The 19,022-nt window shown below is 42.0% G+C and overlaps 1 protein-coding gene and 1 long non-coding RNA gene across 3 annotated transcripts; one reads left to right on the top strand and one right to left on the bottom strand.

Annotated features, from left to right (window-relative positions):
* Positions 1-1,854: 1,854 nt before the first annotated feature.
* LOC138966797 (uncharacterized) lies at positions 1,855-12,447 on the top strand. The gene is made up of 2 exons (XR_011455762.1): positions 1,855-3,413; positions 12,125-12,447. It is a non-coding gene; the product is annotated as an uncharacterized lncRNA (long non-coding RNA).
* On the bottom strand, positions 12,356-18,814 carry LOC138966795 (putative defense protein Hdd11). Of its 2 annotated transcripts, XM_070339139.1 has the most exons (7): positions 18,708-18,814; positions 17,502-17,697; positions 16,728-16,774; positions 15,959-16,054; positions 15,174-15,265; positions 13,501-13,855; positions 12,356-12,421 (listed from the first exon to the last, which is right to left on the bottom strand). In XM_070339139.1, exons 1-6 carry the CDS (start codon positions 18,756-18,758, stop codon positions 13,507-13,509), a joined length of 831 nt encoding a protein of 276 aa, XP_070195240.1. In that variant the 5' UTR covers positions 18,759-18,814; the 3' UTR covers positions 12,356-12,421; positions 13,501-13,506. The 2 variants fall into 2 exon arrangements, with proteins under 2 accessions (XP_070195240.1, XP_070195238.1); XM_070339137.1 differs by lacking the exon at positions 12,356-12,421 and having other exon boundaries at positions 12,591-13,855.
* Positions 18,815-19,022: the final 208 nt, after the last annotated feature.

Genomic DNA, 19,022 nt, shown 5'->3' on the forward strand with positions numbered 1-19,022 from the left:
ATATTACCGAAGAAGAAGTGAGGACTGCTTTAAGTGGCTTAAAAAAAGGGAAAGCAGCGGGACCAGATGGCGTTTTAAATGATCTCTTAAAAACCACAGGTGACACAATCGTCCCCTATCTTTTGACGTTGTTTAACGACCTTTTTAGGACTGGTGACTACCCTTCAGATTGGGCAAAGGCTATCATTCAACCAATATTTAAGAAAGGTGATGATGAGAACCCTGACAATTATAGAGGCGTCTCTTTGTTAAGTTGTGTGAGCAAGTTGTATACCAGTATTATGAATGCCCGTTTGACAGCGTGGGCTGAGGAAAACAACATTCTCTCTGAGTCACAGGCGGGTTTTAGAAAAAAATTACTCCACAATTGACCACATGTTCACTCTTTATGCAGCAGTTACCAAGCAGCTTCAACTAAAAAAGAAGTTATATGTTGCTTTTGTGGACTTTCAAAAGGCGTTTGACACCGTTAAAAAGGATGTTTTGTGGAATGTTTTATTAAAGATTGGTGTAAAAGGAAGAATGTTTAACATGCTTAGGTCAATGTACTCATCTGTTCTCTCTTGCGTCCGATGTAACTCTGGCAATACTGATTATTTTGAATGCCTACAAGGCCTGAAGCAAGGCTGTCTAGCGAGCCCAACGCTTTTTTCGTTTCTTATAAACGAACTTGCCTCGGAAATAATATGTAAGGGCAGACACGGAATTCAAATGCTTCCCGGCGAGATCGAACTGTTTCTTTTGATGTTCGCTGACGACATTGCACTGCTATCATCGTCCATAGTGGGTTTGCAAAACCAACTGAACATCTTACATAACGTTTCAAAGCGTCTTGGGTTAAGGCTAAACATGAATAAAACCAATGTCGTTGTTTTTCGAAACGGTGGTCATTTAGCCAAAAGTGAGAAATGGTTCTACGGAAACGCGCAAGTATCAAGTGCTAGCTCTTACAAGTATCTCGGTCTGACATTCACAACCCAAGCCCGTTTGAATCTCTCTTTCAATGACGCAATCACCAGAGCCAAACAAGGTGTCATTGAGATTTTTAAAGTCTTATGGAATATAGGATGCCACGACATGGACATATTTTTCAAATTATTTGATGCGCAAATTGCTCCCATCTTGCTCTATGGCTCAGAACTATGGGGATGTTTTGACTGTTCACAGATTGAAAAGGTTCACATGTATGCCTGTAAAAGATTACTCGGGATCTCGTCAAACAGTCCAAACCAGGTGGTGTATGGGGAACTTGGAAGATGCACTTTGTCAATCCTAGCAAATATCCGAAGCGTAAAGTACTGGTTGAGACTTAACTGTATGCCGGATTCGAGATATGCAAAGATGTCATACATCATGTTAAAAAACGCAGTTGAAAGGGGAAAACAGAATTGGGTCTCACAAGTTAAATGCCTCCTTTGCATGAATGGATTTGGAGATGTGTGGTTGAACGGGTCTGTAGGTAGGGAATGTGCGTTTATTAGAACATTACAGCAACGTCTGCAAGACTGCTTTGAGCAAAACTGGCACTGTAAACTTGATACAAGTGTGAGATTTGATGTATACAGGATGTTTAAAGGAGAACTTGAAAAAGAAAAGTATCTGGGTGTCATTGAAAACCAGTACATACGCAAAATGTACACAAAGTTCAGACTGGGCATTACACCATTGAAGGTAAATAAACTGCGCTATAATCCCGAGTGCGCTGAATCCAGAAATTGTACATTTTGTAAATCAACTGAAGAAAATGAAAACCACTTCCTGTTTAAATGCCCAGCTTACAATGCAATCCGTCAAAAGTACATTGGTGCTTGTTTTGACCTTGACCAGTTCTCCAACTCATCGTTGTGTATTTTACAGACTGACAACAAATTACGACTGATTGCATTGTCAAATTATGTGTTCTACGCGTTTAGACAAAGAGAAAATCAATTGTGAAATAGACCGGTATGATCGTACAACCCAAAATCCTTGTCTTCATCTTACTGTATTTTTTTTTCTTCTCTGTTTTTACTTCTTGTGCTAGGTGTTGATTTTAAGTTGCCTTGCTTCCGGACGGTCAAGTCCACTTTGTTCACATGCTAACTATTTCTCCCCCTTGTACATACACATTGTGTTTGATGCAATAAAAATTCGCCTTCGCCTTCGCCTTCGCCTTCTCTGCTTCTCCCTCTCTCTTTCTCTCGCTCGCTCTTTCTTTCTCTCTCTCTCTCTCTCTTTCTCTCTCTCTCTCTCTCTCTCTCTCTCTCTCTCTCTCTCTCTCTCTCTCTCTCTCTCTCTCTCTCTCTCTCTCTCTCTCTCTCTCTCTCTCTCTCTCTCAAAACATAGCATAAACTAACAACAAAGATCAGCAATATAGTGGGCACAAATGTCGAAGAGAACTACGGATTTTCCGTTGGATAACGTCGCTGGCATCGACATTACTGTTTGTTAAGATGCAATCCGACTGCATTAATTGCTGTGTCAAACAAAATCCAACCGTCAGCATTTTTTGTAAATTGGATATAATCAATCGGTCAACGTTTTGAACTGACGGGCGCTATAGCCTAGTGGTTAGGACGTCGGCCATCCATGTTGTGAAGGTACAGGGTTCGAAACCCAGCTGCACCTGTTTGGAAAATGTTGGACTCTTTTTTTTTCGATCTTCCCTGCACATACCTTGGGTGGTCGTTACAGACATGTCTCGACTATGCCCCCCCCCCCCCCCCCCCCAAAAAAAAAGCATCCCTGAACACGGACTATGACTGCCTTTCCTCCTGCCCCCACCCCCATCCCGATACAATTAACACAATGTTATTACAACAGTGATCTTATCCGTGGACCCAACGGATTTACATCCGATTTACACTGGACACTGACGACCGGAGTCCGTGTGACAATGCAGTTAATAACAACGGATTGCATCTGACCAGCTGCTGGTGCCGCCATCAGCACCGGTATCCATCGGGTAATCCGGCCGCTCTCCGTATTGTTGACTACTGTATATGTATTGCTCATCATTGTTGTTGTTGTTTCCTGTTCTGTGATATATGCTTTCTGATTTTGTCAGAAATTCAAGACAAAGTCCAGAAAATCCCTCTGCTCGGGACATTTTGGGATATCGTTATTGTTGTGAGTTTATCTTTATCCTCGGGTGCTGTCTGATCTTGTCAGTAAAGTCCGTCAGTGTTTAGGGCGGAGGGGTGGTCGTAATGGATTACCGATGTGAGGGTATAAAGAACCAGTCTCGGTGCACTGTGGTCATCGACAAGCGCTTAGAACTGTACCCACGGAATACGCGCTATATAAGCTTCATATTGATTGATTGATTGATCGTATGTCCACTTTCAGTCAACCACGAATCACGATGATGACGATGATGGCTTCTGTTCGGGTGTTGTTCGTCTTTTTCTGTGTTACGATCGGCGTTGCTGCCCGTGAGTTGAAGAAAAAAAGTAAATTTTAAGGGGCTTATTGTCCGTCAGGTCTTAATTGCCTATATTGGACATGAATTGGTTTATACGATTCGAGTTTTACGCCCTCACGGCTTTTTGATGTTTGCGTGTTTAGGTGGTATCAGCCATCTGCACTTATGGTGTAGAATGACCAAGATCTTTAACGTGCCATTGTGGTGACACGGGGGTGGGAGATGGATACCGTCTCTGGGTCTGCACATAAAGTTGACCCGTGTCCGTCCCGGCCTGGATTCGAACCAGCGACCTCTCGATCACAAGTCCAGTGCTCTACCACCTGAGCTACCCGGGCCCCCCCGAGTTGAAGAATTATTTTATTGTGTCTGTTGAACAAAAGTTTTTGTTTGTCGAAAAGGTTGTACTTTCCTTAAATGAGTAAAGCTATATAAATTAACGTAAACGACATTTACGTTGCGATCAATTCAATACATTTATTTATAGATAAACAATTGAAATAATTTATCACTAAATGCCGTTGTCGATTATTCGAAGCCAAGAACATATTCCTTTGGCATGTTCGTGTTTACTGATTAAAACTCTTACCTCCAAAATATCCACACCTGCGATACTTTATTGGCAACTTTACCCTTTAAAGCCGGGTGGTGTTTGTGTGTCGTGTCGTGACGAATGAAAAAGTGTTGTGTTGTCTATAGCTCTTTCTCACTAGCGAGGCCGGAGGTGTGCACGAGTTTCGTCCCTTTGGTTCGGTAAGTTCCGGTTAAGATAGAGGCGGCAGTCGAGCGCATGAACGTGAAAGAATTGAAAGATTTTCTTCGGAAACATGGCCAACTTGTCAGTGGAAAAAAAAGAAGAATTAGTGCGCAGAGCAAGAGGCACGTTTCAGCTGCGAAAAGATGGCAAGGATGCTATCGATAATGCTGTGGAAACAAATGATTCAAGTTAGCATTTGACAGACCACTTCGACTGTCAGTGTCACGAACTTGTAGCCTATGTGTTAAATGTTATCAATAATTATTGAGCACACGCGGAATTTGTGCGTGAATCAGTGAGTCCTTTTGATGCTTGGTAGTCATGCATTTATTGTTGTTAACTGGATGTGCGTGTTGTCTAAGGCTAATGTCAGACGGAGCTCGCAAAACACGAAACAAACGCCGAACAAAAGCAAAACAACACACAAAAGCACCATGTTTTGCTTTTGTTCGGCTTTTGTTTCGTGTTTTGCGAGCTCCATCTGACCTTAGCCTAAGGAGCAGTTTCACATTACCAGTTCATGGCTCTTTAATGTTACTTCAGTTGTTTTACTTTACATTGTTTACCAACTTTGTTAAACTGCTATTGTTTGTATATGTTTTAGATAAATAAAACCCAAACTGTATCAACTGCGTCTGTTGAAGTGTGTGTGATTATCTGTAAAACAAGTCATTCATCAAGCTTCAGATTCATCATGTCTTTATTCTTTGAATACATATATAATTATATAATACACTGCATTGTCGTTCCTCGGCAAATATTTCAGCCAACTGTGAATAAAAAACAAAATGTAATCACACACAGGTAATAAATATTTTTCCCTTAAAAACATAAAAAGCATAGATACACACCACACAAACCCTATTTATAATTTCATGTACATAATCCCACGTTACAAAATAGTGCACTCCTTACAACACACGCTCACACCTGGTTGGTTTGCGTTCAACTTCTCGGACATATTCAGGCATGAAAATTCTCCGTATTTTCGAAAAAAATAAACCGTATTTTTTTTTATTTTCCGTATTTTTCCTTTTTTTTTTAAATTTTTTTTTTTAAATTTTTTTTTTAAATTTTTTAAAATTTTTTTTTTCCTAGTCATAGTTATAGTAAAATAGTTTTGGGGCCATGTTTGAATCCAATTTTAAGGCTCAGATAGCCCCAGATTGCACCAAATTGCACCCTTGAAAAAAAAAAATTCCGGGGGGGCATGCCCCCGGACCTCCCTAGAAGTCTTGGCGCTTTGCGCCTGCGAAACTTGGCGCTATGCGCCTTCGAATTTTGTTTTCAGTATTTTTTTTTTTTCAGTTTTCATGCCTGATATTTTAACTGGATACAAAAATTTGGAGTACAAACCAGCATCAGTTTTCATGCATACTAGTTTTATAATTTCTGTCTTCCATGCATTGGGAATGTAAGCATCAATGAGTGACATACACAGAGTCAATGACTGAGATTTATAGTGACACTAGAGACTACAGTCATACTGAGACACGGCAGTCCTTCTTACAGCTCATGTGCCTGTTACTGTTTCACACAGACAAGAGCAAAATGCACTAATGATTGAAGGAAGTATGTTGTACAACAACATTCTTTTACACTTTTATGTACATGAACAAATAATACCCATCTGATTAACTAGACGAGAAAGTCACTCTGTCAAGTTGCACAAAATCTTGTCATTTTCTAAAAGAAAGAGTAACACGTAGGCGCTGCTCCCAAGCTCTTTTCAGTTGCTTGTTTGTTGGAAGTTTATGTAGCCTGACAACTCTTCCTTCAATAATTTTTCCACGATAGTTATGGCAAATGACACAGTACTGCTTTCCACCACCACACACTCTGAGCGAGCTTTCTTTCAGTGCAGACGCCATGATGTAGAAGATACCGGAACTAACCCAGCGTTTCTCCTTCGTTGAAGAGCATGGAAAGATAACTCGTACTTGACTAGAAGTGAGAAAGTGCTATATGTTCTCTGTAGACAGGCCAACAGTTAAGCATTGTGTAAATAATTTTAAGAGAAACCAATGTTTATCGGTATTGGAGTGCTGTTTCCCAGCACGAACATCTGTTTTAACCGGTATTAAACAAATATGGCTCTGTTTTTATAACTTTTAAACATTATTTTGATGAAATAAATATTCGATTTTATCGTCCCATCCACCCAGATTACGTATGTGGACCCCACTGATACTAAGGTGATACAAGGTACCCGATTTTATCAAATCTTAACGGTAACGTTTTAAAATATCTTATCACCCCACTCCCGTCATCCTCCCGTTTCTAACCAGCTCTCAGGATTTGTTTAAATTTTTTTTTATTTTTATTTTTTTTTTATCGTATAAACCAAGTCATGTCCAACATAGGCAATTAGACCTGACGGACAGTAAGCCCTGTACATTTCTTCTTTCTTCTCTGTGTCGTGTCCCAAATAGACGCTAGGTTTGGGAACAGAAAAACCAAGTTAGCATAGCGTGTGTCGTGAGCCGCCTTTGTCTATCGTTTGAAATTATTTGATTGTTTGTTTGTTTATTGGTTTGCGTGTTTGTTTGATCGCGCTGAGGACCTATTTTTTAATTTTGTTTTATTGTTTACTATTTAAAACTTCTACCGCCAAAATATCAAGATCTTCCATAATCTTGGCACATTCGCCTTTTTAGATAGACACCAATGATACACAGTGTCTGAAGTCGACCAAGCACGGCGTATCTTTCCCGACCTTTTACCAAAAAAATAAGAATATATTTTTTCATTTGCAGAGTGGAAAAGTTTCACTGTCGCAGATCTTTCCCGGCCTTTTACATTGGTTAAGAGCATCTTTTCATTTGCAGAGAAGGACATTGTTTTGGGGCTTTGTGTCGCAAGTAACAACTGCGTCACTTGATAAAGGGTATTTCAAAAGAATTTTAAACAGGTGTTGATAGGGAAAAAAACCCACACAGCACAAAACAAGAAAAAAAATGATTTAGACAGCAGATTGTAGGTTTTTTTATTTTTTATTTTTTTTTATCCACACTAAATGTTACGCCATATATATACAACGAGAATGATTATTTTGGAGATTTGATTTCCACATTGTAAAACAAGTTATTTGATATTTTATTTTTACAACGGAGCGGGTTTGTGTGTATGTATTGAAGGAATAACCTGCATTCCTCTCTTTATTGTTCTTGTATTTTTGTATTTATTAATTTGTTTTCTTTTTTTTCTTTTCATGTACCCTCAGGGGGTTCCCTGAAAATAAAATTTGACTTGACTTTGACTTTGTCAATGTGCTAAATCATTTCATGAAAAAACCGTCCACTCTGCACAAGATGCCACCAGGCAGTTGATAATCTGTAAGTGTCCAAGTGGTGGGATGCTCTCATACCGTGTCGACGCCCGGTCGGATCTGTGATGGCGACACGGTTCTTCACACGCGAAGGACTGTATCGTTAAAAGTTTGAAAGTGTCAATAAGTGTCAACTGATGTTTGGTTTAAGCGGGGTGGGGATATAGCTCAGTTGGTAGCGCGCTGGATTTGTATTCAGTTGGCCGCTGTCAGCGTGAGTTCGATCCCAGGTTCGGCGGAAATTTATTTCAGAGTCAACTTTGTGTGCAGACTCTCTTCGGTGTCCGAACCCTCCCCCCGTGTACACTACATTGGGTGTGCACGTTAAAGATCCCACGATTGACAAAAGGGTCTTTCCTGGCAAAATTGCTTAGGCACAGTTAATAATTGTCTACCTATACCCGTGTGACTTGGAATAATAGGCCGTGAAAGGTAAATATGCGCCGAAATGGCTGCAATCTACTGGCCGTATAAAATTTCATCTCACACGGCATCACTGCAGAGCGCCTAGAACTGTACCCACGGAATATGCGCGATATAAGCGTCATTGATTGATTGATTGATTAAGTCTTGGTTCGCTATCATTAGGCCGCCTTTATATAGCGGTGTATAGTTTTCGCTCTGTCTGTCTGTTTGTTTGTCTTTCATTCAGTCTGTCTGTCTTTTGATTAGACTTGTGTATCGGGTACTCTCATTTGGTGAGTGGCTTGGAATTGTGGTGCATACGGTGTGTGCCAACAATGTGGTTCCTATCTGAAGTAAAACGGGAGATATGAGCTTTACACGCCTTTACACAGCCAGCTAGGGAACAAAATGCACCGTTTGACTGCAGCATTCTTGATTTCAATTTTACTGCAGTAAAATGTTTTGCTCCAGAAAAACCCGTTGCTTCGCCGAAAGATGACATTATGCAGAAATGCTGCAGAAAAGACAGTTTTTCTCCAGCAGTTCTGTTTTTTTTTCTGCAGAATAACTGAATAATGCCAAAATGCTGAAGAAAAAGTGTAAACAGTTTTTCTCCAGTAAAACATCACCGTTTTACTGCAGCATTCTTGATTTCAATTTTACTGCAGTAAAACTGTTTTACTGCAGAAAAAAACCTTGCTCTCGCAAAAGATGACATTATGCAGAAATGCTGCAGAACAGTTTTTCTCCAGCATTTCTGTTTTTTTTCTGCAGAAGAACTGAATCTATATCTATATACGGCTTGTGTGTGTGTGTGTGTGTCTGTCTGTGTGTTCACGATTCACAGCCAAAGTTCTCGATGGATCTGCTTCAAATTTGGTGGGCATATTCAGGTAGACCCCGGACACAATCGTGGACAATTTTGAACACGTGCTCTAAGCGCGCGCGGCGCGGTGAACCGATTTTGGTTTTTCTGTTCATTCATTCAGATCCATTCCCAGTAACTCTTCCTTCTCTTCTCCAGTGTTTTGCGCGTTTATCTCCCTTCCTTCGTGTGGCGTCAATCCCGTACGGTATTTGCAAGAATACTGAATGAGAAAGTTTGATCTTCCGATCACAGCTACGGTATCATCCTGAACTCAGGTCAAAATGAGTACGGCTCATTCTCTGAGATAACTGGCGATAGCCGTTGAGCGATGACTGATCAGAATGCTACGGTATGACAAGCAGCTTCAGATATTCCCGTTACTATTTTTAGAAGGTCTCGGCTTCTCTGTGTGTGTGTGTGTGTGTGTGTGTGTGTGTGTGTGTGTGTGTGTGTGTGTGTGTGTGTGTGTGTGTGTGTGTGTGTGTGTGTGTGTGTGTGTGTGTGTGTGTGTGTGTATGTTTTTCTGTTTTTGGTTTTTTGATATGAAAAAATAAGTGTTTTGCGCGTTTCCCAGTAACTTCTTCCTTATCTTCTCCAGTGTTTTGCGCGTTTATCTCCCTTCCTTCGTGTGGCGTCAATCCCGTACGGTATTTGCAAGAATACTGAATGAGAAAGTTTGATCTTCCGATCACAGCTACGGTATCATCCTGAACTCAGGTCAAAATGAGTACGGCTCATTCTCTGAGATAACTGGCGATAGCCGTTGAGCGATGACTGATCAGAATGCTACGGTATGACAAGCAGCTTCAATTTATAGCCACGCGAAAAATCCACTGTCATCTATCTCTAGGCTATATATCTATATCGGATTCTGTGTGTGTGTGTGTGTGTGTGTGTGTGTGTGTGTGTGTGTGTGTGTGTGTGTGTGTGTGTGTGTGTGTGTGTGTGTGTGTGTGTGTGTGTGTGTGTGTGTGTGTGTTTTTCTGTTTTTGTTTTTTTGATATGAAAAAATCGGAAGATCAAACTTTCTCATATCTTTTGTTTTTTTCCGATTTTGGTTTTTCTGTTCATTCATTCAGATCCATTCCCAGTAACTCTTCCTTATCTTCTCCAGTGTTTTGCGCGTTTATCTCCCTTCCTTCGTGTGGCGTCAATCCCGTACGGTATTTGCAAGAATACTGAATGAGAAAGTTTGATCTTCCGATCACAGCTACGGTATCATCCCGGCGAAGCCGGGTATTCCTCTAGTAAAGTCATAATCCGCTAAGGATAGAGAAACAGGGGGGGGGCAAGGACTCCTGCCAGGTGAGGGGCTTGAAGATTTCAGTTAGTACACTCGAACCCCCCCCCCCCCCCCCTGATTTAAGACCCCTCCCTTTTAAGACTGTTTTCTCACATTTTCTGTTCATACCCTTTGTAAGTGTATCCCCATTTTTTTGCTTGAACCCCCCCCCCCCCCCTAATTTAAGACCCTTCCTTTTTAAGACCGTTTCTCACACATTTGCTGTTCGTACCCTCTGTAAATTTACCCCCATTTGAAGACTTTCTTTTTTTTTTTAAATTGAATACCTGATTTTCTGAATGTTTTGGAGGTCTTAAAAGGGGGTTCCACTGTACACTCTTTGATTACAATTCATCTTCCTCAGTACATCGATAAACGTTTTATTTCTTATTTCCCCTGTGTACTTTTTTATTTATAAATGTTCATGTAAATGTGTTTTTTCCCATGCAAGTTTGATCCACAGAACTTGCACATGCGATTTTTTTGGAGTCGATTTTCACGGGTACCCTTATTTGAGAGGCACACTCCTTCCCGTGTCCGGCTCACCATCTCAGATTTTCCCAGGCCTTTACATGGGACTGATAAGACCATCTCTCCACTTGGTGACATACCTAAAATGAACAGCATGGGTGGCCTCTGTTCACAGTGGGACTTTTATAAATGAATTTCAAAAATGCCATAAGGCCAAATACAAATATATGTTGGTTTAGGGTAACCCGACCGACCCTTTTTTTCCCGCCGACCCTAAAACTTTGTTTTCATTTCTAAAAAAAACTTAAACTTTTGGCACATTTTGCGAACCATACCGAGACTTAGGGAAGTAACCTCCTTACCCTTTCGCTGCCAATCAAAACTTGCGTATGTGCATTCCTGACTGCCAGGGAATATTGGAGTTCGGGGTGTAATAATTCACAAAAAATTCTAGCTCCAAACTGGCAGTAGGTAGGTAAGTAAAACCTATGTTATTTTTAAAGGAAATTGAAGCAAGAATCTGTTTTTAGTGTCTAATCATGGAAATAATAATTAGTTTGGCTTATAATGATGTTTAAATATGAACTTTTGAAAAATCAGTCCGGCGCATCTTCCGGTGCCTGTGGATCAAACACAGGTGGCTGTTTTGCTTGCTCCAAGAAAGGATTATAATCACTGTCATCTACCTGTTTCCAACGAATCGTCCGAAAGAAGATCTCCCCCTTCCCCCGTCAGTATCCATAATCATTTGCACCGCCTGTAGCGTCAGTCCGGCTTTGTTTTTCCCTACTAGGGCCCGGTCGACTGTCACCGTTAGCCATTTTGACGAGTCGAGATTTCTCTCCCCTACCCTGTCGCCAAGGCCGAAAATAGCCTTCAGTGACCGCGTCACCATTTATGTTTATTCATGAGAATGAGGTATCCTTCCAAGCCATTGGCTGCTATTTGTGTGTCAGCAGTGACGTAGCATTTCTGGAAAATTCCTGAACGGAGAAGACGGGTAAACCCGTCCTAAGGCGCTGCGGCTGCACAAGCGCATGACGGGTATACCCGTCATAAGGCAGTCAAGGGGGAAATCGACTAAATTAAAAAAATTAAAAAATTAAAATTAAAATAAAAAAGCCGACCTACCGACCCTATCTTTGTTGGTCACGTTACCCAAAACCAACATATATTTTTGTTTGACCCAAGTGCACGGAGACTCAAGAAATGAATTGATAAAAATAATTAAAAAAATACAGAAAACAAATTGCAACTCGCCACAGCAAGCAGTCAGGGTATTCGTTTTCAGTATGTGACCTATTGGACGGAAGGTATTAGCCCATGTAAAAAGACTGGTCTGAGATGGCGAGCAGAAATGTTGACACGGGAACGAGAGTGCCTTTAACTGACCCCTGGCAAACAACATATGTCAGAAAAGTGTGCCATATACCCAAGTTAAATTCTGCTTAGGCCATAGAAAATTTGAACAAATCACACAGGTTAGAGGGTACAAACAGTGTCGCAATATGTTTTATTTTTTTATTTCTTTATTATTTTTAGCCCTGTTGATATCACAACCTTCATGACGTCATTCTCGTTGACCTTCATGACGTCATTCTCGTTGACAGGGTGACTCGGGTGGTCCCTTCGTGTGCACGTGCGGCAGTCAGCTGGTCCATGTGGGCGTGGTATCATGGGGCGAGGGGTGCGCCCTGGCGGGAAAACCAGGCGTGTACTCCCGTACCTCGTCCTTCGTTCCCTGGATCAACAAGTGTCTCACCAGCAACGGGGACGACTGCGAGGGTGTTGATGGCGGCAACGGTGGTGGTGGAAATGGTGGTGGTGATGGTGAAACCACACCTGCCTTTGCCTACTAACGCCGTTTATGTACTCAGTGCTATACGACAGTCGACTGTACATTTTGACTGAAATAAAAACACATTTTCCTTGACGTGATTTCTGTCTGCCAGTACTTTGTAGCGGGAGTCTCAGTGTATGACAAACAAACAAGCAAGCAAGCAAGCAAGGTAAACACATTGACTACAGGATGACCCAAACAAAATACCACCTTCTCAAATGCTAATAACTCCCATACGTGTTCAGCGAATTATTTTATATTTAGTGAGATATTGGATAATAATTTCACAAAGTGTCACGCTCTTTTACAAAAACTTTCAAATTCGGAGATGGCCTCAACTGTTGTAGGTTTGACACAGAAGAGTAGTCACACTCATCCGACTTGAACCCTCCAAACTCCATGTAGTTGCTGTTTCAACTCATATATTATCTGAGGGTGGTTTGTGTATGCAAGGCCCTTCAGAAAGGGGGGAGGGGGAGGTAGGGGTAGTATTTTTTGCAAGGTAACCTCGCCGCCATCTTGATGTCTACATCCGAACTGCTTCCCCGTTCTTCGAGGATGCACACACATTTAATTCAGTCAACTGTTTTACTGGTCAGAGTTCAAGTTCAGAGCCCACATGGACCAGCTGACTGCCGCACGTACACACGAAGGGACCGCCCGAGTCACGGCCTGTCAACGAAAATGTGCATTGCTATCTAATCCAGTGTCGATACCAAGGAAAACAGGGGGAATTTCGTCATTTCAATTGTCTTACATCGATTATTTGACAACAAAAAATACGCATGCACGCAGGCACGCGATGTATTTGTTTCAGTTTTCAAATTTTGAGGTTTTATTTCAAACAGGCCCAAACCGTATTCTTTAGATGCCAACAAACTCAAATTGTAAACATTATTCCAGAAACATTTCCACCTGCCGACGGTTTCCAGTGCGTAACTCAAAATTGTTATATGCGACTTTTGCCCTTTTTTTTCATACGCAGTTACAGTCAAACACATTTTTTGTCGGTAGGCGAGGGAAGCACACCGCTTTCTCTTCCATCATTCTTCTTCATTGACTTATACCTTTAAAAAAAAAAAAAAGAATAAACTCTATGGTAATAACAAATTCTGAACAAAAATCAAACGTTTACATAACGCTCACTTCCGCTCAAAGCACCAACGCCACAAAAAATGATGACGTCATCACAATGATGCACGAAAACGAAAACGAGGCGCCACTCTTGGTTTGTCGGACTTTGTGCTTATGCGCGTGCTCGTCGTGGCTGTGGTCGTTGTGGCTGTGATCATCTGCAGTGTGGTCGCCATTGTCGTGATGACTGTGATCGTCGTGTATGTTGGACCTGCTTCTGGAATGGGGACCGTCCAACTTCTGAGCGGCGTCCAGCGTGGACGGGGGCTGACAGGTGTTGACCGCAGACGGGTCGCTGGTCGTCTGGTACACGATGCGGGACCTCACTGTGTTCCACAACACTGATTTAGACTGCACCACGGTCGCTCTGTCAGTAAACCAAGCAAGAAGGGCAAGCTTTGAAATCGAATCCCACCGCAGTAGTCATTCGGGAGAAATTTGTGTGTGTGTGTGTGCCGCTGTGTGTGTGTGTGTGTGTGTGTGTGTGTGTGTGTGTGTGTGTGTGTGTGTGTGTGTGTGTGTGTGCGTGCGTGTGTGTGTGTGTTGGGGATGGGGGTGCTTGCTACCTAATACAAGTTTCAGAGAAACTGTATGTTGTAAGAAAATCTAAAAACAAAGAGACTGCCAACGTTCCAAAATTCAGAATCAAAAAACAAGAAAGGTAGGTTGTTGGAACGTTTGTTATTGACAAAACAATACATTCTCAGATATTTCGACCCAACGGTCTTTTAAGTGAACAGACAAACAAATATTCACACAAAACTTATCTTGATAGTTCTATTCGTTTCACGCCCACTCGTCAGGAAGCCGAGCGAATGAATGAAAAATGAATGAATTCATTCGCTCGGCTTCTTGACGAGTGCAATGGGCGTGAAACGGATAGAACTATCAAGATAAGTTTTGTGTTAATATTTGTTTGTCTGTCCACTTAAAAGACCGTTGGGCCGAAATATCTGTGAATGTATTGTTTTGTCAATAACAAACGTTCCAACAACCTACCTTTCGACCGGGATCGTAATTCAAGTTCCGACGAGTTGTGTGCGGCCGTATATTGAGGACTAGCCGGCTTCGCCGGGAAGAAGTAGAGCCGAATACCCGGCTTCTCATTTATGCTTCCTGGTCTATTTTCCCCCTTCCACTCCACCCTATCACATCTTTCTAAACACTGTTTTAATGCATTGATGAAAGGAACGGCATTACTTTTTCATGGTGGCGACCTTGTCATTTGATGGATTGAGATTTTCATTCTGAACACTATTGTAGGGCATCGTTGAAACTAACTGAATCTGTGGCCTTGGAAATTTGATGGAAAATAAGCAAACATTCTGAACAAACGATGATTCTGAAAACCCGTTTTCTGTTTTCAAAGTTTGAAGGGTCCAGAAATATACTTAGGAAAATGTAACGTAATTAAAGCACGAGAGCCGCGGTTTATTCCCAAATGCGCCCTATCTATGATAATTGTTACATGAAAATGAATATAGTGGTAAGTAAACACAACATAATTAATTCCTTTCAGTCCCGATTCTTCGTACCCTGGTGTCTCAAAAACCGAAGTGAGTGACTGTTCAGGCGAGGAAAGGAAGGTTTGTTTTTTTGGTTTTTTCTCGGGAGAAGCCTTTACAAATTTACAAATAAAAACACAAATTTTAAAAATAATTAATAGAACACTTAATTAAGCTTACTGAAAGTACACATGCCCACTTCCGATGGCAGGGGGTATCCATACAACCGTTCCGTTGCGCTTCAACCAGCCGTCTTTGTGAGTCACAGTATCCTGAAATAGGGAGTGGAATCGAAGAACTGCGGCGTCAAAGCATGGCTTTTAGTCTTAGTGACGCACACAATAGACTAGAACATGTAGAAAAGACGTCGACATTCGAGCTTGACGGTTCGGGGTTCGGGCTGAAAGGCGGGTGGACATTGTCCCCCAACATCCCAGGTCGAATTATGCGTGTATACACAAGAACAAGACCAATTACGGACAAAAAGATTCTACAATCCCTGTGAGAGTTAAGTGGGTTATAGAAACACGTACGGAATTGCCAGTGTTCATTTCCCCCAAAACGAAGAACGATGGCCTATGATGAAATACGGCCATACACGTAACAAGAAGAGCGAATGTTCATACGACTCACCTTCGTTATAATTATGTAATATGAGTCAGAAAACAAACTATCTGCTCACATATTTAAGCAACCCTCATAGTCATACACTACACTGTATTGACTTGTTAGGTTTAAAGGGAGGTGGACATAATATAAAACATAAATGGTAAGTTTTTCTCCTGCTTCTCTCACACACACACACACACACACATACACGCACGCGCGCGCACACACGCACGCACGCACACACACACACAAACACCTACACACGCGTGCGTACACCCACACACACACACTCACACACACACACACACACCCACACACACTCACACACACACACACACACATTTTAGCACACTGACATTAGACTGGCAGCATTTGAAGAGTTGAAGGCCATCACTGTCAGGAGCTAACACGAAAGTGCCGACAGGAGCTTCGCAGGGGCTAATAGATCTTGCCTGTGAGAACATTCAATAGAGGGAAAAATTGCGTTTAAAGTTTGAAAGGCAAGATCACATATTGTGTATTAGACATAAGAGGAATTTTAATCTGATCAACACAAACTCGATCCCATTGCAACTTTGAAATCTGAACATTATTAACCAGACTAATGTCTAAAGGTTATCAGTTTTCGTTGCTGTGTTTTACCCACCCTTGACCACATATATGACCTTGAAATTTGTCATCCAGATTTGAGACATGTCTGAAGGTTATCAAACTCTAGATAGATGTACAGTTTCAAAGCCCTAGCTTCAAAAACGTTGGAGAAAATAATTCCTTTCCATTTTATAACCCAAACTTGACCCCGCCGTGACCTTGAAATTTGACGAGGGTCAACAAGACTTGGGTCATGTCTGAAGGTCATCGAATCCTAGAAGCGTCTTCAGATTCAAAGCTGTAGCTTCAAAAACGTTAAAGAAGTCGATATTTTTTGGATCACGTCTGGAGGGTCACCAAAACCTAGCTCTAGCTTCAAAAATATCCGAGAAAACCTCAACGTTAAGGTTTTTGATCAAGGACGAGCGGACAGACTGCCGTTCACAAAAGAAGAAAAGTTCGAAAAGAGAAATGTTTACAATAGCCTGCGCGCACATGAGGTTTAAAAAACAAACAATTAAAAACAGGTCTTGCCTGTAAGATCAGGCCCTTGAAACCCTCGTCACTGGATAGCACTGACACTGCACGAGAAAGTAACAGTTCAAAGTCAATCCTCGGGATAGGCTGTGTCTCTGATTGAGTAGATTTGTATTCCTCTCTCTCCGTCTCTGCTTCTCTCAGTCTGGGTCTGTTTGTACCTACTGTTTGTCTAGCTGTTCGTCTCAGACTGTCTGTCTGTCACTCCCCCTCCCTTTCTCTCTCCCTTTGTGTGTGTGAGTGAGGTGTGTGTGTGTGTGTGTGTGTGTGAATTGAGAATTTTGCCTTTGATTTCAAACAAGTGGTATATGTTCATAACATACACAAGTCACGGCATAGTATATCAATGTAAAGCTTATTGATTGCTCTATCTGAAAAACATGTTAATTTTTGAATTATCTCCCTTTGGTCGCACCAGACAACAGCTATTGCCCTTTTTTGGAAAAAAACTTGTGTTTTTTGACAGAGAGGAAAAAAGAAAGAGAGAGAGAGAGAGCAAGAGTGAGTGAGATATAGACAGACAGACGGACAGACAGACAAGACAGACACACACACTGACTGACAGAGAGGGAGAGAGAGAGGCACAGAGAGAGAGAGGGAGATATATACAAGCAGGCACAGACACAGAAAGATGATGATACGAATGATGATGAATCTTTATTACACATTAAGAATGTTTTGATACCAGAAAAACCGACAGTGACAGGCAGGCAAAGAGAATTCTCTATCAGAATTCCCTCCCTCTAATTCGTCTCTCTGTGGCCGTTTTACCTGGAACAGACATTTGGCCAGGGTGGTACACATCGCACCCAACTTCTATGGAATAAGGAGGAGACTGAGTCTTGGGTGTGACGCCGTGATGAGGAAACATGCTGTGACAAACTGACGTAGGAGCGCCCGTAGGGTAACCCCGAGATGACGACACTACCAATGACATCATTGCCAGTGTACAGTATTCGGGTACGATCTGTAATTACATTGAGAGGAGACAGTGGTAAAGACAAACAAAACTTGACTAAATATAAAAAGACAAACAAGACATGATAATGAAGACTGACGCTCCTTTTGATATAAAGTTGTGAGTTCTCTCTCTCTCAGTCTCTCTCTCAAGCACACACACACATACACACATACACACATAGCCCCCCCCCCCCCCCCACACACACACACACACAGAAAGAAAACGGGATCAGCTCGTTACTCCCCCGGCTCGTTACCCCCCCTCAAGCCCGTCCTTAACTGGGCGAAGTCGACTACGCGAAGTATACTTCGCGCAGCTGGCTGCACGGAGCTTCAGCACTGAGTTTTCAGTAAAAAGACTTCGCGAAGTCGACTTCGGGCTCAATTAAGGACCGCCTTCAGGGTTAGGGTTAGTAACAAGCCGGGGGAGTAATGAGCCGGGGGAGTAACGATACGGGGGAGTAACGAGATGCTGTTATGTGGAATACTAACAAAATCTTCTTTTTTTTTAAACTATATCAAGTATCAGTATGTGGAATACTAAAAAAAACTTTTTTTTTTAACTATCAAGTATCAGTATGTCCCGCTGAGCTACTTCACTTTCAGTTGCACCTCATTAGGCCTACTGTGAATGGGCATCACGGCAAATGAGCGTGCGAGAAGGGGTTTGTAATGTTAGTGGAAGGCTCGCTTATTTCATGCATTTGGTATGTTCGGAAAAACGCTAATACCCAAGCAAATGAGCGCGCGAGAAGGGGTTTGTAGTGTTAGTGGAAGGCTCGCTTATTTCATGCATTTGTATGTTCGGAAAAACGCTAATACCCAAGCAAATGAGCGCGCGAGAAGGGGTTTGTAATGTTAGTGGAAGGCTCGCTTATTTCATGCATTTGGTATGTTCGGAAAAACGCTATTACCCAAGCAAATGAGCGCGCGAGAAGGGAAAAGGGTTCTAATGTCAGTCAGTGGAAGGCGCTCTTATTTGTAGCATTTGGTACGTTCGATAAAAAACGCTCTTACCCAATCATTTCTTCTCTTGATCACAGCTTCGTTTCCTTCATGTCGTGCCATTCTTGTAAGAACAGTCAATCTCTTTCCATACGTTCCTTGGTTTGCGTCATTTACCGTTTGACGTCATACCACGGGGATTCAGTCTCGTCACTATCGGGTGGCGAGGTTTTGCGAGAGCCATCGCCAAGACATCTTCATGGTGCGGTCAACCAGTGCTGGCTGACCCACAAGCACTCGTCACGAGGTCACGCCGTGGATCGTGTAACTCTGCATTTGCGCCACCGCAACTTTTTATCGCTTCACGCCGACGAAGAGGCAAGCTGC

The sequence above is a fragment of the Littorina saxatilis genome, linkage group LG5 (assembly GCF_037325665.1).
Source record: "Littorina saxatilis isolate snail1 linkage group LG5, US_GU_Lsax_2.0, whole genome shotgun sequence".
In the NCBI taxonomy this organism is placed as follows: Eukaryota; Metazoa; Mollusca; class Gastropoda; order Littorinimorpha; family Littorinidae; genus Littorina; species Littorina saxatilis.